The 25,048-nt window shown below is 39.0% G+C and overlaps 2 protein-coding genes across 4 annotated transcripts in view; one reads left to right on the plus strand and one right to left on the minus strand.

Annotated features, from left to right (window-relative positions):
• Positions 1-1,177: 1,177 nt before the first annotated feature.
• On the plus strand, positions 1,178-10,217 carry LOC107712480 (E3 ubiquitin-protein ligase RNF34-like). 2 transcript variants are annotated; one of them, XM_016517745.1, is made up of 9 exons: positions 1,178-1,376; positions 2,751-2,969; positions 3,768-3,955; positions 4,054-4,243; positions 5,457-5,519; positions 5,640-5,841; positions 6,042-6,071; positions 6,253-6,294; positions 7,494-10,217. In XM_016517745.1, the coding sequence occupies exons 1-9, from the start codon at positions 1,371-1,373 to the stop codon at positions 7,676-7,678; spliced, it is 1,125 nt and encodes a 374-aa protein (XP_016373231.1). In that variant the 5' UTR covers positions 1,178-1,370; the 3' UTR covers positions 7,679-10,217. The 2 variants fall into 2 exon arrangements, with proteins under 2 accessions (XP_016373231.1, XP_016373232.1); XM_016517746.1 differs by lacking the exon at positions 6,253-6,294.
• The window catches only part of LOC107712479 (lysine-specific demethylase 2B-like), an 18,935-nt gene continuing 3,536 nt past the window's right edge, over positions 9,650-25,048 (minus strand). The window contains exons 3-12 of one of the 2 annotated variants that reach the window (XM_016517744.1): positions 24,645-25,001; positions 17,924-18,190; positions 17,231-17,374; positions 16,873-16,959; positions 16,038-16,355; positions 14,958-15,952; positions 12,731-12,894; positions 12,470-12,631; positions 12,126-12,344; positions 9,650-10,851 (exon numbers count right to left, since the gene is read on the minus strand). In XM_016517744.1, the coding sequence (XP_016373230.1) occupies positions 10,661-10,851; positions 12,126-12,344; positions 12,470-12,631; positions 12,731-12,894; positions 14,958-15,952; positions 16,038-16,355; positions 16,873-16,959; positions 17,231-17,374; positions 17,924-18,190; positions 24,645-24,701 (2,604 nt within the window). In that variant the 5' untranslated portion in view covers positions 24,702-25,001 and the 3' untranslated portion in view covers positions 9,650-10,660. Of the gene's footprint in view, positions 10,852-12,125; positions 12,345-12,469; positions 12,632-12,730; positions 12,895-14,957; positions 15,953-16,037; positions 16,356-16,872; positions 16,981-17,230; positions 17,375-17,923; positions 18,191-24,644; positions 25,002-25,048 lie in introns of both variants that reach the window. The other variant, XM_016517743.1, reaches the window with a different exon arrangement.

Genomic DNA, 25,048 nt, shown 5'->3' on the forward strand with positions numbered 1-25,048 from the left:
CAACAAAACCCGCCTAATTGCTACTCAAAACTAGCCCAAAACTAGCCCAATCGCATTTCGAGGGGGGTTCCCCGGTAAAAATCGCGTTCCTGGGGGTAAAATAAAAAATTTTTGGCGGGGTTCCTCCGGTAAAATTCGCATTCCATGGGCTAAATATCACGTTATTGGGGTTGATTCAATCCGCGAACATGAAAAACAACCCGCGGCAACAGTGTTAAGTAGCCCAATTCCGCGGGAAAACCACGGACTTGGCAACACTGCTGTTACGTTTTAGTACGCGATGCAGAGCGCCGATACATCGATTCCCGTGGGCGCCTAGAGAACAAGCTCTGACAACAACGTTTTTATTTATTTGTCGACATATAGCTTATTATAATTTTACATACTTAAGTTATAACTCAGATAATTATATCAATATTTCTGAGACAAATATGCTAATCTTGTTTAATGGTTGAATCAGGGGTGTGTAAGTAATGAAGAAAGTTATTTAGATTTTACATACGGTAGAGGTCGCCAATGTTCCGAATATTTATGTTGCATGACATGGTGTTACAGACAGTTCTCTGAAAATAAGATTTTCACATGGTAGGTCTATGTACAGGTAAGAGAGAAGAGCAGTGTTGCTAGCTGGATTCACACTTAACCTGAAGGAACTTGATAATATTAATATATCTTGAGAATTTTTTGATCTGTTCACAAGCACTAAAAGAGGTTCAAAAGAACTTCAGCTTACAGTTTGGCAACACATTTATATAACTAAACAATTCTGATTCTGATCAACACAAAACCTTTTATTTTGACTTAAGTTGATCTAAAACTACTGATCAATGTTTGCTTGTCATCTGTTAGAACAGCAACAGTAATTATCCAGTATCGGTTTATCTATTAATAATAAACATTACTACAACTAAATTCATATGTAACACTAATTATATTTTATCACAACTTCTTATGCTTGTAATGCTAATTTTTTAGGTTAATAACTTTTAGGATAATAATATCGGGGGGGAAATGGTTCTAAGAGGCAAACTAACTTCACCTGGGATCAAACAATCATGCTAAAATTATTAAACCACATAAAAACAAAGCAACTCTATTCCATGAAATGTAATAAATATAGCATAAACTACTCTCATCCCAATGCACGAACTTCCGCTGCACTATCGGAGGAAAGAGATGATTGGCTGTTTGGGAGTGCGTCACAGGGTTTCCACCGCTGTGATTGGCTGAAAACGCTTCGTTACAGTTGCATAGGGATCCTGGTGCGGCTGTGGACAGCGACTGAAAATGAAGAGTTAGCCGTTCACGAGCAACGGCAAGGCCGCCTTTACATACAGCTGGGTGACTCCCCGCGGTGTCCTGGAGTTGCTATGAAGGTACAGTAATTTCTCCTCATACTCGTTTAGTTTTGAACATGTTTCTTTTTTGGCTGTGTATCATGCTAGCATTAATAATCTGCTGCATTTGCTATCAGCTCGATAAGTAACTACTGATTTCCAGTTTAGCATTTCATGCATATTTGCGTTGTGTGATTTTGTGCATTGATGACATGTCTTAAATAAATGTGTATCAATCAGCATCTAGCAGTTAATATCATTTATGTGTTGAATATCAGTATTCAAGTGTTAAATGCAATGATCATTAATGTGGCTGTTTGTTTTTAACTCTTCTGCTCTCATGTTTTCATTTGTTGGGAGGTGAGACCCAGCAACAGAACCGATCCTTCACTGTGCCACACAATGACAATTGGGAGTTGATTATCATGTTGGCTCCCTATGAAAATAAAAACACCATGGTTACTCTCTGTTGAGTGTCACTAAGAGCTCTGGCTCATAAGTCATTTAAAGCACACTAATCTCTTGTTATGGCTTAGCCCTATTCCCATCCGTCTCTAATGGGATTGATCCCAGTCAATGGGAACTATTTCTGGGCATGACATTCTGAATGACCCAGAAAATGTGGGATAATAAGGCACAGCAGCTCAGATTTACTATTGTTATCTTGCACATACACTCACAATTGCAATTTTTACATGTTGGAGTCTTAATTAGAGGTGAATTTATAGGCCAATTTAGTTTAGACCGATTTAATTTAGGCCTTTATTCATATGTAAATAAAGATCAATGCACATACAAAGAGTGCATTAAATATGATAAACCTAGAAGCTCACACATTTGAGTTCCCTTGTTTATTAAATTTGGTATGAAACGGAAGTTCTAATCACCTTTTCTTTCTCCTATTTATGAGAAATTATTTTGAGTAAAGATTCTGAGGGCACATGAATTTAAGAATATATATATAATATAATTTAGGATAATAAACACTGCAATCATCTATAGTCAATTTTGATTTCACAGTGACTTTAATTATTATTAATAAATTACAAATAAAATGCATAAATAAATGACAAAAAAATAAAGATTTTCAATGTATGTAGTCAGGGACAACGTGTCTAACACAATTCTGCATTTTAGCTGTGCAGAATCATGGATATTTCTATTCTGGTTAACATACAGTACCTTTTGTTTACTGGTTAAGTAATCATTTCTGAAAAAGTATAATTTTAACTCTGTTTTGGCTTTGTTTAAAATGTCATGAGAGTATTGTATCGTGAGGTCAGTATTGTGTATTGAATCATGACTTGGGTGTATTGTTATACTCCTACTCTTAATACAAGCTCAGAGGTTTGAAAAAGACTTTTGAAGATCATTGTCTTTGTATGTTTTTAAAGTCTCTTGTTTTCTGTGCAGGCGGGGGCCTCGTCCATGTGGGCATCGTGCTGTGGTCTGCTGAATGAGGTGATGGGGACCGGAGCCGTGAGAGGGCAGCAGCCAGGTTTTGGGGCAGGTGCGGGGCCGTTTCGTTTCGCTCCCACTGCAGGATACTCCACATACCCTCCCACCAACTCCACCAGCACCAGTCTGGTGTGTCAGGCCTGTGGACAAGCCTTCTCTGTCTTTAGGAGGAGGGTAGGTAGACCTGCACACCTGCCACTGCCATTCCATCTCATTGTTATGCATATTAAACCTAAAAACATTTCTTAGTTTAAAGATGGCATGAAACACTTTGACAAACACAATTATCTTTGTCATGTTGACATATGTCGTACTGAATCAGGAAGTTGGGCCCATGTTGACAGGCTTGTACTGGTTTTAAACAAAATTGGAGTCATAGCCTGACTAAAATGGTTAGTGGGTGGTATTCATTCTGTACAGTATATCATTTGATCTGACAAACATTTTTATACTATCCTGCATGCAAGATGAGTCCTCAATATTTTTGGCCTATTTTCCAAAGAAGAGAAAGACTACATTTTTAAAATCTACTAAAAGTTTGTTTGGCCAATTTTAGGAATATGGTAACACATATTAAATGACCTCAAATCTAACTGACATGGACTAAAATGCACAAATCTTTTTATTTTTGCAATTAAATGAAAATGTATTCTAGATAAAAACTTTTTTTTGATTGCTTTCCCATAAGTAGGACTTAAGTACATCTTTTAAATATGGTTTAAATGTACTGCTGACTATATCGAGCATTTATGGTCAACTAAAATTTGATGTAATTTCAATTGTCTGTCATGTATTTAAATGTATTTGTAATTACACATTTGTAATAATGAAGCTGCATTTTACTACATTTTAAATATTTACTTTAAATGTAATATTGAATAACACAGAAACACTACAGTTAAAATGACAATTACTTTACACTTGCATTTTGTGCTTTTGATTCAGCACAGACTCTCTTTTTCTCCACTGTAGCACATCTGTTGTGACTGTAAGAAGACTTTTTGTTCGCTGTGCTCAGTACTTCAGGAAAACCTGCGCAGATGTACGACTTGTCATCTGCTGAAGGGCACTGCATTCCAGCGTCCACAGCTCATGCGTCTGCGTGTTAAAGACTTGCGGCAGTACCTCACGTTACGCAACATTAACACTGATACCTGCAGGTACTTTTGCACAGACATGAGAAACTGAGCATTATTAATAATAGGGTATATTATGACAATATTGTTAGTGTTTTTGAGTTGTTTGAATGCTTTCTTAGGGAGAAGGAGGACCTTGTGGACTTGGTGCTTTGCCATCAAGGGGCAGAAAGTGAGGATGATCCAGACACACCCTCTCTGCAGTCACGCCCACCGCCTTCAACTGAAGAGCCCACTTCCCCTCTCTCAGCACTCTCTCCAACTCAAGGAGAACCAATCAGTAGGAGCAACAGCTCAGAGTCCACCAATCAGGTGTGTCCTGTATACATTTGGAATAGGTAGTGATTTGTCTTATTTTAAAATCTTCAAGTATTTCGATATGCAGTCTTACAGTAAAAAGAGTACTTGTATAGCAAAAGTTATATAGTAATAGAAAAAATAAAATGTATAACTGCACCTGTTTCTGAATATTTGTTGAATTAAGCACTGTAAGAGTTTCCAGTGTTGGCAGCTCCATTAAATTAAATATTTCATATACATTATAGCTTGACTGCAGGTTTAAAAAAACAGTGAATTGTTATAATTAAGGAAATTAAACTGAAAGGCAAAATGAAATATGACTAACTTGGTGATAATTGCAAAAGAAAATCAGAGAGAAACATTGGACCTTATGAAAAAAATTATTAAATTCTGTGCACTGTTTATAATTTTTAGAATCACGATAAAAATGTCCACTTTCATCGTGAATCTAAAATTAGATTTTCTTCTCCTCACAAAATTAAATTCATTTCAAACAGATTTGATAACAGAAACACAGTCACAGTGTGAGCAGGGCGGGTAGACAACATAATCAGATATTGGATATTCTGTAGGTGATTATTGGTCAAATAATTTTTTTTCACATATCACCCAGCCCTAGTTTGGAACAACACATTTACATACATTCCAGAATACAATTTTTTTTTTTAATATGCACTTGACTCAAGCCTCCTATGTTTGTCAAATGAACTGAAAGTAATATGTTTGTTTTTCCCTAAATTACTTAATTTGTATTACATTTTATTAATGTAATAACTAAAACATTACACAATTGAATTAAAAGTGCGAAATAATGTTTTTTTCCCCTAAGATGATAACTGTACAGCACTAAATTAAACATGCAATATGACAAAACCATTTGACCATAATAGCATAGTGCTGTTTGAAACATAATACTTACTACAAGAGCAGTATAATACAGTAGTATTTCATGTCAAACATGGTCTGTTCCTCAGCTGATCCAGGGAGCAGAAGTGTAACATCAGTTAGTTCTCAAAAGGCGTGTGGCAGAACTGGTTTGCACACTTTTGGCTTTGGAAGAGCACTTCAATCCATTTATACCTCTATTAACAAAAAAACTGAAATGATGCCAAACTTGAAAGATACTTACTTGTTTACTTGTGGCAGGAATCCTTGCTAAAGCTGTAAGGGGCTTAGCATGGATGGCTAATTATACTTTTTCTGTGTAAACATTCCTTGCTGATAGGATATTGAGGACTCCACTTCAGTCTCACTCCTTAACCTTGACCAGACAGAACACACGCCTGAGGTGAGTTAAGTCACGTAGTGAAAACTGAAAGGAATGACATGGTCATTTCCGGTAATTATTGAATATAATAATTTCTTAAATTGCACTGACAGTATGACTATAATGTGGTTTTACCATCAGGTTAGTCCTCAGACGCAGCGGCGAGCTAGAGCTTCTCTGTCAGACCTGTCCTCTCTTGATGACGTGGAGCAGCTGACCGTGCGGCAGCTAAAGGAGATCCTGGCGAGGAACTTTGTGAGCTTCTCCGGCTGCTGTGAGAAGTGGGAGCTGGTGGAGCGCGTCAGGAGGCTTTACCGAGAGAACGAGGACAATCGCAAATCTAGTGAGTTCTAAATGCAGAGCTGCACTAACCATATATACAGTGTCCATATATACAGCAACACAGTTTAAGATTCACTTTTTGACATAACTGCCAACTGTATGTAAATTGAAAAAATAATTTACAAATTCTTTAAAAATATTCTTGAAAAAAATATATTGTTCCTAAAATTATAATGTATTTATTTATTTTTTGTCTGTCAGTGGAAAATGTGAGCAACCCCATCACTGCAGGTAGGAAATTACCTCACAGTCTGACTTTAAGTTCATACAAAGAGTGAAAATTGCCCTTTTTAGGTCTAGGAGTTGATTTGATTAATGATCAGCTTAGGTTTCCACAGTAAATTAAATAGATTGTTTAATTATTGAACTCATAGCCGAGTCTAATAGCTGTGCTTTGCTCCTCCCACTTAAGTGGTAGCTTATCCCCCTCCAATCTGCAATGGCGGAATCGGAGGTAAGGCTTGCGATTGGTGGAAATGTTTCCTGGTCACACCCACTGAAGTTTGTGATGTCATTGCACTTCAAACCCCTTCCCTGCATGGCCACTGCCGGATAGCATGTACTCTCAAAGAATAAAGGAAAGAAACAAAAGTAGTACCATTGTTTATACTGCAATAAATGATTAATAATGCATTTTACTGGTAGGGTCATAAAAATTTATCTTCTGTGATGTTTTACCCCCATTATACCATTCCATCTGTGCCCTTCATTAAGTATTATATAACTAGGGTTCAAATAAACTGCATAATGCAAGAGTTGGGATGTAGTGATGCACCAAAATGATTTTTTTTTTTAACCGAAACTCTGATACTGAAAATAAAATTTTGTTAATTAAATTTAGGCAATTTAGTCAGTGAACTCTGTATGCTATTCAGAATGTCATGTTCACAGGTTATGCTTATTTCACTGTAATGAATTTTACATACATGCTCAAGCATCATTTTTGGTCACGGTAAAGTGTGCCCACTTTGCTGACATTTTTTCTTATACACATTTTGTGTATGAAATAGCTAACAGTCAAAACACTTCATCGGAGGAACGCTAACTGTTTCAAATAATGCTTTCTGTCCACCAAAACTACTACTGACAAAAATTTGTTTTTCTTTTTGCCATTTCAGCCGAATATTTTTGTTGCCATAATTTGGGTGCATCACTAGTTGGAGGTTTTCATTTTAAATGGTGGCCATCTTTGGTTGTGTTTGGTTCATCATACAGGAAATGAACCCATTGATTAAAGTCCAAAGTATACTTCGTTTTTTTTTTAGGCACACAGTCAAATGCTCAGCCTTTCATAGTACTCCATTTGACAGCGCGCGTGAACGCAAACGCTTGACATGTGCGCTACAAAGATTCACCCTTGTCCAGTGTCAGTGCTTTTTCTCTCTAAAAGTGATAAATATGTCTTTATACACGTTAAAACTATTTTTTTAAAAATCCGCTAACACAAGCATTCGTAGTTTGTTGTTCTTCTTGTTCTGTGTCCTCTGTTTCTTTTCCGATTGTAAAAACAAAAAATATTTAGTGCAAAAAAGAAAAATCAAAGCGCAAAACCTATGTGTAAAAACCAAAGTATACTTTGGGCTTTATTCAAGATCCTGTCCTTACAGAGAGATTGGCACCTGTATTGAAACATCTTTTTTTTTCTCACTGCAGATGGTTGCAAAACCCAGTTATCAAATGACGACAACCTGTGTCGCATCTGTATGGACGCAATAATAGACTGTGTGCTGCTGGAGTGCGGTCACATGGTCACCTGCACTAAGTGCGGGAAGCGCATGAGCGAATGCCCTATCTGCAGACAATACGTTATCAGGGCTGTGCATGTTTTCAAGTCTTAATACTGCTGGGAGAACATCCCGCTCCACCTGCGGACCGTTTTGCATTAGAGACTCGGTGAGGATGTGCACAGCAAGTGCCCTGTCTTTACATTGGATCAGTGCGGAAGATAAAATTCTCTGCTTAATTTTTCATGAAGTTTCAGGAAGCCTTCAGACAGTGGTCCGCAATGGCTTTGTCCATAAATGCTTCAATAAAAACATTCCGCAAGCTCTTCAAAGAGGCTCTGTAATAATATGCAATTGTTCAGCAGCAACACCTCACAGCCTTGATTTGATGTCCTACAGCTTTGAAGACATTCTGCTCACCTGTCACATGCGAGCACTGTGAGAAACTCAAAATATTGAGAATTACTCATGTGTGTTCATCATCATGCGCCATAACTCAGGATGGAAGGATCTGAATTTTCCTGTTGTTCTTTTATTTCCATTTTTGTTGCAACATCTGTGTATGGGCTTTTGTTTCCCGTTTGGATTGTGTAGCCTCTAAGATTTTTGAACAAAGTTTTGGAGTTTCTACATGTTACATTGTACCTCCTTATAACTTGACACTGGTACCATTCAGTCAGTGATTTCATAAGTGGCATAATGAACATGTTTTGTGGTCATTCTCTGGATTCAGCAGTCCTGTTTTTTTAATTTTTTATCATATGACTTCCTTTCTTTGTAAAATGTCTTAAGAACATTTGCTAGTTTCTCAGTCACCACTGTTCTTTTGGGTCATGCGACTTTTGAGTATGTGACTGGAAAACCAGCCTAGAAACCTGTTGTTAAATCAGTGTAAGTGGTGATAAATGAGAAGGGATAGAACTGTTTTGTATGCAAAGTAGGACCATAAATGGGCACAGTGTAACTGTGAGTCAATATAATTCAAAAATGTGCATTTTATGTATGTGCAAAGTAACAATAACTTAATCAAAATGCACAGTGTAAAACAAGAGGGATGATTAAGGTGCCAAAATATGCCTTTCTCTGTCTTCAGTACACTACTACAGTTGCTTTTCAGTTATTGTTAGTACTTGAGTTGATGTGTTTAAGTCGGAAAACTTAAAAAAAATGAAATGAAAATAAGGACTCCACTTGAGAGATGCCCATACAAATGATCTACCCATATTTTGTAGCCACTTACTCACTTGTGTGATAAACCTTATTAAACGTTGCATCATGGCACATTGCATAGCGCTGACAAGCATCAGCTGCACAAATGAATGCTTCATTCAGACACCACAGCAATACCAGCCTCTCTTTTTGTGTGGCATTTTAGATTATAAGGGATTCATGTAATGCTAAACTATATATTCAGATTAATTAAATCCTTGTTTAACCTGACATATCGTTTATTCCTATGTATATGCCTATTCAGATAAGTTTATTTTTCTTAACAAAAAATAACTTGATATTTGCTTCGTTTGGTCAGTTGCTCTGTTACTTTAATATAGAATTAACAAACAAGACAAAGCAGTATGTATGTTCTTAGTTACCCTTGTGATACTTAAAAGTGCTAAGAAAGATTTGTACTGGATTGTGATTCTTAAATGTCAAATTGTTGTACTGTTTCATTAAGTCAGTATGAAACCAGTTTTCTTTTTGAACATTTCTACTTTTGCACTTATATGTAAGATTATGAAAGTAATATGGATTACCAATGGCTCTTAACATTGAAAATGTTCCCTGCTTTAAGCAGCATTTTAAAATTTTATATTTAATCTAATACAGGTACATGTATGCATATAATGATGTACGTTTTTTGGGAAAATAACTTCACTTTTCAAATGTCTCACAGTAAAATCATTTTTTAAATTACATACAAATATAAATAGCCGAATGTACATTAAGAGTGTTTTAGATGGCGAACAATGCCTTAATTTATAGTGGTATAAGTATGGTGGCTAAGATCAGATGGCACGCTGCCTCTTTCTGATAGTCACCATCCTGAGACAAACTCACAATAATACACACTATTAAAATCATCTGTCATCATCACAGTTACCATTTTACAATAATAATCACTGTGGAAGGAATAAAATCACATGACGACTTTCACAGACAAATACTGCATTGATGTTCAGTGAAGTCTTTTTTGACCTCGTGGAAAAAAAATGCAGAACTACCTGATTGTGTTGAACAAAACAAAATTACTGAGCTAGCTGGAATACGTATTCAGCAATTTGTTTGGTCTAACACGTGTAGAACCATGCTCTACAGAGTCATACTGATAGCTGAAGTTTTGCCTGTTACAGCGGTGTAAAACAACACAGATGGAATATGGCACTGTTTTATAAATAGACCTCAAAATAACAAATTTCACTTCTATATCTGCTCTGAGATTCGAACAGCAAGTACTTGAAATTCAAAGCAGTCAAAACTCGTGACTGAAAAATGCTGATCAGATTGGAATATTCCAAAACTGATGACATAAAATGGACAGATATATTTAAAAATTCCATTATATTAAAAAGAAAAAAAATAGAGAACAATACATATACCCAGTACTGAACCAAATACAGCACAAATCTGAATTGATACATCTTTTATACAAAAACATTTTGGAGGGTTTTGAATAACAATGTACAATCATGCTTACTCATGGAATAAGTGTTTGTAGTATTCAGTGAGTATGTAGATGGTGTGTGTATATATATATATATATATATATATATATATATATGTCCACTGCTTTTTACCACACCACCTATTAAATACAATCTCTTGCTAATAACATGTATAATCTCCTCAAAGATTAACAGAATTTGCTGGAAGAAATCCACCTTCAGAATACACCATTTCGAATAGGAGCAGAATTATGTGCCTTTAAGTACAATATGTCTGCTCTTTTTTTTCCAGTTTGAAAGGAGCTGACAAACACTTTGTCCACATATGTGTTGCAGTGCTTTTTTTCAAATGTGTGAATCCAGTTTCAATCCAAACACGAGTGCATCTGATACATGGTATCATTTTAGATTGGCATTCAGTTCCTCCCAGACACTAGGGGGTGCTGTGAAGTTTTTGGAGAAGTTTATCCTCTTGCAGTTGGAAGGGAACGATGACCGACATCTCAGCAATGAAACGCTCACATGCCTGTCGGCTCACCTGCTTGCAAAATCGCAGGTCAATGCGGCAGATGCTTCCGCAGCGTTTGAAGTAGCTCAGCGACTGATCAGTGACCCTGTTACACACTAAAGAGAACATCAAGAAAGGAGAGATCAGTAATCAGTGAGGGGGAATTAACGGTTTTAAGCATTAGACTCAGTGAACCCTTCAAAAAGGAAAGTTATTTAAACTACTTAGTAGTCCTAAGTAAACCACAGCAATTCCTGTAGTCTAACATGGTCTAAAGGCCGGGACTCACCAAGCCGACTTCAAAGAACTAGCAGCGACGAAAGCCGACGGTGTTGTTGCCTCGCGTCGGACCAAAAAGCTGCGCTCAAACACACCGCACAGACTACAGCCGACAGCAAACTAACACGTGCTTTCTGCGCATGCGTGAGAGGAATTAACTGTCTATATCAGCAGCTATCAATAGTATATATTCATCATTCAAATGGAGAAAAAAGATATACAAGACAAACGCAGATATACGAAACGTAAACAAAGCAGCGCTTGCCTACCCATTTTGAATATCAGTAACTTTGATAACTTTAATAATTTTAAGCGGCACTTGTTATGAAAACATTCGCGTATTAGAATGATTGGGAAAGATCACGTAACATTTAAACAGCCTTCTGTCTGTACCGCCTTCATTTACGTGCTTGTTTTCATCACTTTCGCTTTAATTCTCGGGCACTGACTCGTTCGCTAAACTGAACATCCAATCACAAATCTCGCCGACAGCCCCGACGCCGATTCAACATGTAGAATCGGGCAAACTGCCGCCGACGAGAGCTGATGAGTGGAACACACCAAACAAACTAGCCCGACCGTCGCTCGCCGTCGGCCCGATGTTGGCCGACCATCGGCTTGGTGTGTCCCGGCCTTAACATGAGAGTCATTTTTTTTCATAGATCGAATCAAGAATTACTGATATGCCTTTTTCACTGAAATGCCTGGGGATCTGTAGGTCTCTCTCTGAACCAGACCATAATTCCACTGACTCAAGAACCAAGTGATGTAACCTGCCCACACTGAATGCTTCCTGTATTGACAGCTTCTCTGATTAAAACGAGAGCATTTTTTGTGTCAGTCTCACCAAACTGAGTTGTTTTGGAAATTTTAAGTGGTGATGACATTTTCCTGCCCACAAGCCCCTAATGGTTATGATTTGAGACCAGAAGGTTTATGGGCCAGTAAGGAGTCAATTTCCTTTGGTGGAAACAACAGGCAAGATTGGGCACTGGTTTAGCTTTGGTACCAGCACTGTGTTGGTTGAAAAAGGGTATTAACTCAGGAGGAATCTGAATGGTTTAAAAGCATTTGTTGTAATATTACAAATGGCATTAAACAGTGCAATTACCAGAAAGGTTGACATCAGTTAAGGAGTCTCTAGTGGTGGTCCCTGCAGCAGTCAGCAGGTTTACTGACTGGTCATTGATATGGTTGCAGTAACTCAAGTCCAGACGGGAGAGTACAGGCATATTTTTAATGATGAGACGCAGAGAGCTGTCTGTGATGTCCAAACCAGCCAGACGCAGGTCAGTAACATTCCGAAGTTTGCTGCGTGTGTCCATCTGACCTGTTAGAGAAAGCCCAAGTAGAGAATACACCATCTGAATAAGTAACTGTCTTGTAGGAATTCATTTCGGAGTTCAGTGAGCTGGATCTTTGGTGTGCAAATCAATCTAGAGTACTGTATATTACCTGGCCTGTTGTCAGTCGGAGGAGATAGTAGGTCCCTCATCTGGGGGTCTTTGAGCCCCTCCACCCATTGCAGGTCTAGAGTACGCAGCAGAGGACAGCTGGATGTGCAGAGAGCTGAAACGGCCACCCATGAACAGCCTGATAGGAGAAGCACCCTTAGTCCTGCAACCAAACACACAGGTTAGATGTGTGATTAGAAACAAGTACATACTGTAAATTAAGATGATGTGGATCCACATACATGCTCACATGAACACTGACCTGGTAATCGGTTAATAAGCCAGCTTAATTGCTTTTTGGAGATGTTGGTCCAGCTCAGATCCAAAGTGATGGGCTGTCTGCGAATTATCCCACTTAGCATCAGTGGGGTGATGGATTTACAACGCTTCAAATCGATATGAGTCCATAATCTCTTGTCACAGCACCTAAACCAACAACAAAATGTCATTCTAATAATCACATATAGGCCCCGTCCCAAAATGGCAGTTCAAGTCTCTTGGCCTTTGTGCATGTCTGTAAAGTCCACAAGACTGTAGGGCAAGAATGTCCAATCCTGCTGCTGGAGGCACAAATACCTACAGAGTTTAGCTCTAGTCTGCTCCAACATAACTGCCTGGAAGTTTTAGTTGTCCTCAAAACCTTGATTAGCTGGTTGAGGTGTGTTTAATTAGGTTGAAGGTGAACTCTGCAGGAACATGGCCCTTGAATAGAAGGATGGGTCACCCCTGTGGTAGGGTATCTGATTTGCCATTTAATGGTTGAAATACGATTTCGCAATAGTCTACAACAGGTCTGGGCAACTTCGGTCCTGGAGGGCCACTGTCCTGCAGATTTTAGCTCCAACCCTAATCAAACACACCTAAACAATCTAACCAATGCTTTAAGATCACTAGAAAGCTACAGGCAGGTGTGTTTAAATAAGAGTTGGAGCTAAACTCTGCAGGACAGTGGCCCTCCAGGACCGAAGCAATATACTTTCACACAAATAACTTTAATTTTTAATGTTTCAATATGCGTTGACACAAATTACTTATTTGAATTTTTCATTGATACAACATGGCACTGAGTTGTTAGAAAAGAAATGCGTAGAGACGTTATTGCTTGATGACGTCAGGAACCGATGAATCGGCTTTTTGAACCGGTTCAATGAGCCGATCTGTCTGAAAAGTACCGGTTCGCGTAAATGAATCGGACTTTGCATCACTAGTCTACAACCCCAGTATTTCCAAATCCTGTTCACATTTTGGATGTGTTCCTTATTTGACCCATCCACTTTAGGTCCAGGAGTCTCTATTAATGAGATAAGTTGAATCAGCTGTGTTTGGTTAGGAAGAGTTTGAAAATGTGAAGTGTTGGGGGTAAATTAAGTTCCTATAACCCAGGAACAGGGTTGGGAAACATTGTACTACTCCAATGGTTTTGAACCCTGTTCCTGGAGTACCCCCAACACTACACATTTTGAATGTCTCCTTTTTCTCACATGTTCATTTCAGGTCTTGGAAGTTTCTACAAATGAGCTGATGACCTGAATCAGGTGTGTTTGATTAAGGAGACATGCAAAATGTGCAGTGTTGGGGGTACTCCAGAAACAAAGTGGCTATGTTTACATGTACAATTTTTGGTTCAATCGGACTGAATTCATTCCGATTGATGAATCTGAATGTAGTGTTTACATGAATTGTACATGTTTGCATGATAATATTTATTAATTTATGGATAAATATACATATAAACCGCTGTGCCGTGCTGCTCATATTTATCACGCAGTAAAAAATGCCCCTCCCCACGCCCAATACGGGTTGCCTGTGGATGAGAATCCAAAACCAGGACTGGTGGGAGGTTGTCCTGCTTCACTTCACAGTTTCCGAGTGAAAGGAGAGTTTTATAATGACAGGGCACGCATTTATACAACACTTTATTCGAAAGGAAGAGTCGTTCGCTCCGCGCGTCAAGCGTCATTACACTATTTTTGCATCTCTGCACATGCGCAGTCCTTTCAGTTTCGGGGTTCAATCCGATCGAGTGTTTACATGCACGCTCAATCGTATTAGAAAAGGAATAAACCACCCCCTTCAATCCGATCGAAATTTCATTCCGATCGAGCTCAATCGGATCGATTAAGATGTTTACATTACTTTTCAGTCCGATTGAGCCGTCAATCTGATTACAAATGGATTATTTGGTTGCATGTAAACGTAGCCAGTGTAAACCAGGGGTGCAGAACTCAATTTCTGGAGGGCCGCAACCCTGCAGAGTTTCGTTCCAACCCTGCTCCAACAAATACCAAGTAGTTTTCAAATAGGCCTGAAGGACCTGATTAGCTGCATCAAGTGTGTATAATTAGGGTTGAAGCTAAACTCTGCAGAGCTGTGTAGAAACTCCAGGAACTAAGTTCTGCACCCCTGGTGTAAACTAATTGAGATGGACCACAAGGATTGAGGGTGGCATCTGGGACAGCCTCACAGATAAGTCTTTAGGTTTTTCTTACCAGCGATTCCATGTTCGGCACACTCGCATGCACACACAGAGTTCACGATGGCTCAGGTGACTGAAAATAGTCAACCATGCTTCTCTGGGAGCGATGTGATTGCGTCCATCAGCTAGTGGTAGCCTATCAGGTGGAGGGCAGATTGGAGGTGGCCGGATCACATGGCGCTCCATCTGAACACACTTGGGAGGAGAACGTGCAGGAAGTGGTCTGATTGTAGGTGAACTGCGGTTCAAGCCAAGCGGGGTAATCTGAGGAGGGTAAAAGTGCCGCAGCTCCCAAGATGTCCCATTCATCTCCCTTGCTCGTAAGTGTGGCCACTCCCCTCCTCCCTCTCCACCTGCTCCTCTTTCAACACCTCCACCATTCCCTGCAGTCCCGTTCCGCAAGCCTCTCTTTGGTTCCTCGTTCTCACTGTCCTCGGGTTCACTCTTGAGTGGCTGCTGGTTCTCATTGGCCAGTGAATGCTCTGTGCGACGGATCTCCATGTTGAGCTGCTTGCTGAGTTCTGCGCTGAGCTGGCGGTTAGGGGGCTTGCGCCGGTGTCGCTTTGCCCGAGCACGTGGTGCCTTCTCTTGAGTCTCACTACCTTCGCTGCTTGGCCCTGCTCTTGGGGAGCTGCACCGTGAAGCATCACTCTCAAGCGATAAGGAGATGTTCTTCAGTGCAGGACTGCTGTTCCTGCCTCGTTTGCCATTATTGTCCTCCTCCTCTTCCTCATCATCATCTTCCTTTTCTTCCTCTTGGTCTTCCTCTTTCCGGTAGTTATTAAAGTCCTTTAGGGATCTGAAAGGTGGATCTCTCTCCTCCCTCCTCTCTTTCTCATGCTCTTCCTCTTTTCTTACTGTGCTGTAGTCTTTCTTAAATGAACGACGAGGCGGTTCTTGCTTCTCTTGCCTCTCTTCCTCCTCGTCAGAATTGTCTTCCTCCTCTTCTGTTTTCATGTGAGAGAGTTTGGGAATCAAAGGCTCTTCAGGCCTCCAGGGTTTCTTCGGCTGAAAATATATCAATAAAGTTACTGAATGAAAAAGCTACAGCAGATCTGTGTATGCAACTAATGCATGTCTGTGTAAATGTTACCTTCTTTTTAGCACTAGCCTCGTCTTCCTCTTCATCATCGTCAAATAACTTCCTCTTCTTCCTTAAGAAGTTGGGCACTTCAGATCGTGGTCTTGGCAGGCCACTAGGGCTCAAGAGTGGGGGAAGACGGGATGGTAGATCTTCAGTCTTCAGTCTGGGAGTTTCCTCCCTTTCACTCTTCCTCTTAATGGATGAAGCACATGTGGATGTCTGGTCCCCTTCCTCTCTTCCGTCACGTCCTGCTTTCTGCTCCCTCAGCAGGGAGCCTGGCAGGTTGGATGCGTACTTAAAGCCTGGGCCCCGTTTTTGCTTGCAGGCCAAAGAGTGGCAAGAAAATACAAAAGACAACTTTATACCTTATGAATGTTATACATTGTTCGCCAAGCATATATTGGTATGATATACTTCCTATGTATGACATGTATCATATTTTACTGTAAACGTATTTCAACGTTTGCATTAACGGAAATAGCTTGACAGCCTGTCAGTAACTGAACTGAATTAGAATGATCACAACACATGTCTATTTGCATTATATTTGCATCAAGGTCTGGTTTGACAGTTTCCTTATGGGCTTGTCATACTAAATGAGAAACACAGGCCCTTTAATGCTTTTTGTCAAAAACTAAACGGGAACTAAATATGTGAGTTAACAAAAGTTCAAAAAGTAAAATTAATTTGAAAAATTACAAAAACTTATACATAACACCGCTTTACTGTAAACCACATTTCATCTTCATTGTCTCCACTACTTTCTTAAATAGTATCTCTTTTCAAATGCAAATCTTTTTTGTATGCTATCAAATCACTCTACCACTGTTCCCCAAATACTCACTTTTCCAGTCTTCCCAGCGTAATTGCATTTTGGACATTCCCAGCAGTTAGGAAGCTCATCATTTACTACCCCAGCTGCATCCTTCACCTGTATAGGCAAGAGACCGGACTTGGAGCAGAAAAGAGATTGTTTATGAAAACACTCTCGCTAAGTATGTGAATGCTCTACACCACCACTAAAGAGGAACTTAAGGGTGTTAAAAAACGTCAGAGCCGCCCACAAACATGCACTTCAGCCTAATCACTTCCTTCTTATGTGCCCACACAAAACAAAAGAGAGCGCAGTATACACTGCTTTGCATTTACTTTAGAACTATATTCTTAGGCTAGTGGTTAGGTTAGAGTTCAGTCAGTCTGACCTTGAGGCAGTTTGGGTGGACAATCTCATTGCAGATGGAGCACTCCATGAGCATGGCATTAAATTTTTCATCTTCATCATCAAGTGTGTCTTCTTTACCAGCTTCACCGCACACTACACATACTGCTGTATGTGGTAACACGGGCTGTGGAACCACATGCCAACCATTTAATATCCAGAATATAAACAATTTGGAAAATGTGTGGTTACAAAATACACATATACACAATAAAATATGATTAAAAAAAAAACACTTTAAGGTTATTGTTAAAAATAAATGGAACATTCATCTGACATCATTACAACCTTTAGTTGTACAGTTCGATCATACATTCTGAATCTCAGTTTGATAAATGATTAAATGTCTGTATTGATACATTTACATTGCTACATCTACATGGAATTCTGCCAGTTCCTCATACATTTGATCAGGCTCAATGAAGTGGTGAAGGAGAATTCTGGAGGAATTCCAATTCCTTACTTTCAATGAAATTTAGGTTAACAGCCCAGAGTACGGCTAAAGTGGATTCCTCACAAAGACTGCTTCTACGTTTCAAAATCAAATTTCTACAAAACTAATTTTTGGTCTAAAAATTGGTCTCTCTCATGTAAAAAATGCTGTTATTTTATGTATTGGCTGTGTGACATTTGGTTCATGAATCATCTCAGTGTCTGTTGGAATTTAGTTTCTTACCGCTATACATTGTCTCATAATGCAAGACTGTTTCATTCGACCAGGTCCTCCAAACTTCTTCATGTCCTTACAGAAGTGACACTCTCCACATTCCGTCCGCACACATGCCTCGCATTTTCGACATCGTGTGCGTCTACGGCGAGCTCCAGAGGAGGTTCGATTGGACGGCAGCTTGACCGCTGTTGCAGTGGATGAAGAAGTGGTCGCTGCCGGAGTTGTTGCTGTTGATGCAGCCATTTTGGGCTTGGGTCTGTTGGGTAGCCGTTGCTAATGGGGAAAAAATGAAGAATGGAAATTAAAATAATATAATAATAGATTACAGCCATGTACAACAAACTGTTGCCAATGAAACATCCTCACTAGGCATCTGGGAACAGAAGTGAAAAGCTATTGATTTTGCCAGTATATTAGTTCAGATTTTTGTTATAAGCTGTTTCTGTATGAGATTTGATGGTAAACATGTAATTTAGCTGTATTTGTGGATGTTAATAAGCTAAACTTGCTGTTAGTTTAATGTTTCCATTAAAACTAGCATGTAAAATGCGTACTTTTAGCCCACATGGTCTTTTTTACCATTTGTTTGACAGAAAAAAATGGCACAGGCACCTGGTTCACATGTGATTAGCTCACTGGTAAAAAATTAAGTGTTGAGTATCATAGGTGCTCTTCTCTAATGACTTTATTCTGTACATTATACAGCTCTCCACACTGTAAGACCAAATAGTAAATCTTTGATAAAGTAATTGGGTTGTAATTACTCAAAAGAAATAAAAACGTTCATTCGCCTCCAATTTTTTGAGTAATTAGTATAAAAATTTAATTTTAAGTTTACAGCACTCAAATGCTTTCATTTGTTTTTGGCAGTGTACTCAAATAGTTTTAGTACAATCCCGTCAGACGTCACGCACGTGCTTACGTGCTCCGCCCTCAACTAGCTGCTGCAACTTTTTGAAAAGACGCCATGTTGTTGTTGCTCGCAGACTCGCCTCGGATTTTATTTTATTAAGTTTGCAATGTGAGAAAGACTAAAAAAAAATCCTCCTAACGTAGGAGGGGATATTTTTCGATCGCCTGTGAGGACCTTTGTGGGGAAACGCGGCATGCGGTGTTCTGAACCTGCTGGTGATAAGCTTCTCTTCATTGTGCTAAAGTTACCTGCGCAACTGGTAAGTTAACATTTAAGTTCAAGTTCTTTGTTTTATTTGTTTAAATCTATGGTTTAAATGGTGTTTAGTGTCTTAGCAGTTAATGCATTTTATGCATTTGCAAATGATTTGAGCCACTTCATCCCGCATCACTAAAGGTCAAAAATCGATTGAATTGATGAATCAACTGTATTTAGATTTTTATTATATATATATATATATATCTCAAAGTTTGTCTTTTTGCATCGAGTGTGCACACATTAAAATGTTTTCGAATATAACTTAAAAATTTCGATGTAATCAGTTTCAACTATTTTTTTGAGTTATATTAACTTATCTGGTTTTACAGTGCATGGTTCAAAGCTCAGTGCCTCTTATTGTCTGTTTACCCACCCACAATCCCTGTATGACACTCCTGCTTGATTTATGCACTATGCTTCAAAATAATCTATGCTCATATCAGCTATGCTGATGATACCCAGATTTACCTAGCCTTATCGCCAAATGACTACAGCCCCATTGACTCCCTCTGCCAATGCATTGATGAAATTAACAGTTGGATGTGCCAGAACTTTCTTCAGTTAAACAAGGAAAAAACTGAAGTCATTGCATTTGGAAACAAAGATGAAGTTCTCAAGGTGAATGCATACCTAGGGGTCTAACAACTAAAAATCAAGTCAAGAATCTTGGTGTAATTCTGGAAATCATTTTCTATTCTTAACTGTTTTAAATTCATTTAAAAAATCATTTTCAACGTTTTAAATTCCTTGTTTTATTGTTGTGATCATTTAAAAAAAAAAATTTTTCATTTCTTTTATGTAAAGCACTTTGAATTACCATTGTGTATGAAATGTGCTATATAAATAAACTTGCCTTGCCTTATTCTTTCACCCTTGCGATTTACAATATTTGATTGCTATTGTTTATCATCACTTCTAACTCGACTATGCACCTCTCTTACTAGCTCAGCTGTTGGACTATAACTTATTTAGGAACCTCAATTATGCCTCTCTGTGATTGGGATCATTGTGATTGCTCTAGTAATAAGCAGCAGAAATAGTGGATTCCAGCAAATTTGTTCTGGTTACACATGGGATCATATACAGCAATTCTTTGGAAATGTAATAATGTTCAAAACACAGGCTAGTTGCAAGTAGAAAGTAAAGTTCAGGGCTCAAATCTAGCATTACTACATAAACTCTGGTGCAATATCTACTATATCTTTAAATGAAAAGTGCAACAAGGTCAAATCAAAATAAAAAATGTCATTCCAGTTATCCCATTATAACATATGTTAACATTTACATTTTCTTGGTCATGTTTAAAATGCAATTGACATAATTAGCAATATGGCACTGTTTGTAACTGGTATTATGAAGGAAAAAAGAAGTTTTCACTGGTACCAGGTGCTACAGATGCATGTGCACGTGAACAATTAGTTCTTTATTACATCAACTTGCATTTTTCTTTCACACCGTACAGTAAAGCTAAGATGTAACCATGTCTTATATTAGCATCAATGCAATCCTTATAATCATCACCCTCTCCAGAAGAATCCTATCTTGCCTTCCAGCTCAGATAATGAATACATTACAACGCATGCACAAAACTGCAGTGCAGTACTGGAAGTCTATCCTCCTGCAATGTAACCATGGCAACACAGCAGTTCTTGCTGACTGGTGGAGTGAAGGAATACTTCTATTCAACATTTAACTGGCTCAGAAGGGGGAAGTGGTTGACGATTGGGTTTAACGTCAGATTCTTTTTAATGATTTTGTTTCCCATTGCAGACAGTTCCTCTGAGAGACTAAATAGTAACACTGTAATACTGAAATATACTCAAGATCAATGGTATTATTTTCATCTTGATGGGATGTTTCAGACATTGAGATCAAATGCTGTTGTAGAGCTATTCCTGCCCTTGCAAAATCCCGTGGGACATCATTTCCTTACAACAGAACAACTGGAACACAACCATTCCCAAGCGCTATGTTTCATCATAACAGATTCATGGAGCTGCAGAGCGGTGCAGGCTGCTGACTGTAAGAATGCTTACTATAGAGCACAACAGTGTTTTTGTGCTTTGGAGTAATGCATCACAGCTGTGACCCCTATTCCCACTGTCTGAGTGTGGAACCCAATATGAGAGATAGTGGTTTCAAAATGAATGCTGCATCACAGCCAGTATTCATCAGCTGTCCAAAGGCTACACATGTGTGAGGACCTAAGATGTAATCTCCAGCTCAAACAAATGACTGTTTGGACTGATGAAGCTGATCCTAGATCAGACCTTTTGAACAGCACAACACCAGAAGTTCTCCAGTTACTCTTCTATTATACACTGCACCATCAGTGGATATAAAGGATGTGATACCTGTGAGTCCAGCAAAATAAATAAATAAACAAACAGCACAGACTGTACTTTCTGAGGAGGCTCATTCCATTTAATGTCTTCTGCAGGTTGCCTGTAATGTTCAACAAATCAATGATCTGCTATAGGGTCAAGAAGAAATCATTACATCCCAGTGCTCTACAACCTACATCTAGAAACATCAAGTTACATCAGCCAGGATCCTCATTCCTATCATCATGCAATTACACCTAGAGACACGCATTTTCCAGACTAAGTCACACATAATTATTCTCTTTTCTGAAAAAATCCACAGCATCATCTTTTGCGGTTGCGCTCAAGCCCTGCTTGTGAGTTTGGAAATAATAATTGTGCTGTGATGTCCAATCGAGTTATTTTAGTCTCAATAAAATTTACATGTTGGGCAATTTCATGTTCCTTTCTCGACTGTCCACTTCCTGACAAAGAGGAATCCTTTTAGTGTAAATGCAGCAAAATGAAGAGAAAAGATGCACTTTAGGTGTGTAAATGATGCTTTACATGTGTATTTGATCATTCTTGTGCATCCACAGAGAATGATGGGGAATTAAGTTTGCCTGGCTTTTAGGGGTGTGCGATATATATTGTCTGCGATAATATCGTAATTGTTCTTTATTGTTATTCTTCAACGATCTTACCATCTTATAATACAACATGGGTATATACTATACTATCAGAGCCGATCCTCCCTATACGCCAGGGGGCCCCCTTGCTCTCAAAGATGATTTAATTTTAGTTTTGTTTTTGAATTTGGCCAGCAGTTATGAAAACATGAATGATAATTTATTTTAATGCGGTGCGCTGTCGCCCTTTCTACGTAAAAATCAGTCAAATCATGTAATGTGAATGTCGTACAGTCTTGCTCGAGACTAAAAAAAACGAGTTGAAAGTGTACCGAGCCGCAGAAGAGACACTGTTTCAAGCGCTTTCCACGAGTGCGATTCAAGACGGAGTGAAACACGGACAACGGTTTCATTCATTCGTTCATAACCACTCATACCCAACCCAACCCCCGTGGGGTTTGCGTAGGGCCCCCAGAAGTCTAGGATCGGCACTGTATACTATAATGCTTAATACTATAGTTATTTATTGACATGCCCCCAAATTTAAAGCCAATTCATTCATGCTCAACACATTATATAATTTCTGACATTTCTGACTTGAACGCATCACTTACAAATGAAGCATTCTCCTAAAACTCTCATTCATGTTGTAAACAGGATCATCCACGTCATCTCGTGTACACTCCAACAGAAGCATAATTACAGTCTGCGTGAATATGTTTGCTCATGGTCATGGGTGAGAGTTTATGTCTAATTTCTGGCACTTTATTGTGCCCACGCCATGACACAAGTAAAAAGACCCAATGAGTCATAAGGCTTCATTGCAATCTAGAAGAATTAAAGCTACCGCCTCTGCACAAGAGTGAGGAACAAGTCAATGACAAAATGTATTATATATACAGATATTACAAATATCAATTTGGTCATTTTGCGATCAGGAAGGCGAAAGATTTCCACACAAAGATTTTGCAACGGGTTCAAGTTGATAACGTGAATTTACCACGCTGACCAACAGAAAGGCGCTTGGTTTGAAAGAGACTTCTTTGTGAACAGTGTTTCATATATATTGCTACACTATTCACAACTGACACTGGAACTTTTTTGCTAGCAAAATTTTGCTGAAATGAATTAATTTCAATAGGAATTCATCTGAATTCAATAAGGAATTTTGTGTGAGGGGAATATCTTCCCTATGTGGTTTTTGCAACGAGTTCAAGCTGGTCACGCACAATTTTGCCGAAATTCTGCTAATGTGACAATATATATTTAGACCAAACATATGTCTAAAGAGTCTTACCAAATATACCTTATGACTTATTGACTACCTAAGATACCTAAGATGAACTCAAACAGGGGGCCTGAGAGCAGCCGGGTCCTCCTTTTGTCCCCCCCACAATTAGCTTCACCCCTCCCCCCAGTCTTCAACATAGAAACTGTTTTTTAAAGATATGGGACCCTGTTATACATCACGACAGGGATTACGAGATTTGAAATGCACGCATTATTTGTGTTGTTGGTGAGCAGTGAGCACATGTGGCTTACTTGGTTCAGTGACATCCACATGCAACCTCACACCAACATGTACTGCGCAGCAACTAATATGTTTCTTAGTAAATTCAAGAATTTGTTAGCAAATGCACAGGTGCCTGTTGCAAAAGTCTGTATGTTATGCTCTCTTAGAAAATACCTAACCTACAACTGTTCTTAGTTATTTTTGAACCTTTCAGTTCAAATGGATGCAAAAAAAAAAAAAACAGTTGGTGTACAAACAATTTTCAGTCACAAATTGCTTGTAAATTTCACAATCATTTACACATAAATGTCAAGCAACACATTAAATTAAACTTGAATTTTTGAAGTAGAAAAACTGGAAAAGTAATTTATTGTAAAACATACTCCGATAATACAACTTACAACTTAAAAAAATCATTTTTACAGTGCAGTCTAGATTTTGTCCTCACTTAAAAACAACAAACCGAGCATGTTGTTCTATTTCCTAGAAAACAGTAGTGCATCTTGGGAAGGGAACTTAAGGGCAACACATGTCCAGTCATGCTGTTGCTTTGAGGAACTTAAGTCCTCCTTTAATACAGTATTTATTCCCTAACAACCCCTCCACATGTGTGAAAGTCGGAGTACATCACACCCAAAAAAGTCTAACTACTACATTTTACTACTTACTAACTACTACATTTAAGTTCTCCCAACAATACAAAGGAGTCAAACCAATATAAACCACACCAAAACACAATGGTAAAGCAACGGGAACATGCTTTTTTCCCTTGAACAAGCCTTCCTGAAAGAGGCACACATGACTCAAACCAATCACAACTGATAGCTGAAGCTCAATGGAGACAAACAATAAGACAGAGCCACTCTTCTCTGTTGTATGAGTTTTTTCCCCTTCCTGTCGCATGGAAACCTCTCGTTCTTATACTATTGCAATAAAACAAAACCCAGAAACTGTTTCAGAAAGAGAGATGGTGAGGAGGGTGAAGAAAGCAGAAGGAGGTGGAGAAAACACATGCCTTGTTTGAGAGCCGTGGTGCTACGAGGAAGGGAACCTGAGAAGATGGCTAATTGTTTGTGTGGTGTGTATGAGGAGAGAGAGAGTGTGTACTGACCTGTTCGGCTGTATCCGAGTCGTAATCCTCATCGTCGGCACTCAGCGACATGGCCATGGCTGCCTGATCTCATAGCCAGCCAGACAAACAGAACATAGACATGATTACAACCCCACTAATCACAGTTGCCCGCCGTCTCCTCACCCGATTTCCTTTCTCTATTCCTCTTCCTCTAACCTTCCCCAATGTCTCGCTCCTGTTTCTCTCCCTCTCTTTTTCTGTCTGGAACAGGCAGCTGCACAGGCAGGAACACACCAGCCTGCTATCTCATGCATATGCACCAGAAAAAGAAGACGGGGGAGAGGGGGCCTCGGCTCAGCCAATCACAGACCACCTGGTGTCCAGTTACAGGCTTGCCTACAAAGAGCACACATTGTACTGTGGGGCTGGGTGGGGGATGGAGA

The sequence above is a fragment of the Sinocyclocheilus rhinocerous genome, unplaced genomic scaffold (assembly GCF_001515625.1).
Source record: "Sinocyclocheilus rhinocerous isolate Xijiao unplaced genomic scaffold, SAMN03320098_v1.1 scaffold87, whole genome shotgun sequence".
Taxonomy (NCBI): Eukaryota; Metazoa; Chordata; class Actinopteri; order Cypriniformes; family Cyprinidae; genus Sinocyclocheilus; species Sinocyclocheilus rhinocerous.

Bases quoted from the DNA above. Each gene is read 5' to 3' on its own strand.
- LOC107712480 (XM_016517745.1), top strand. The intron at 2,970-3,767 runs GTAGGTAGACCT...TCTCCACTGTAG, and splicing joins TCTCTGTCTTTAGGAGGAGG to CACATCTGTTGTGACTGTAA. The intron at 5,520-5,639 runs GTGAGTTAAGTC...TTTTACCATCAG, and splicing joins AGACAGAACACACGCCTGAG to GTTAGTCCTCAGACGCAGCG.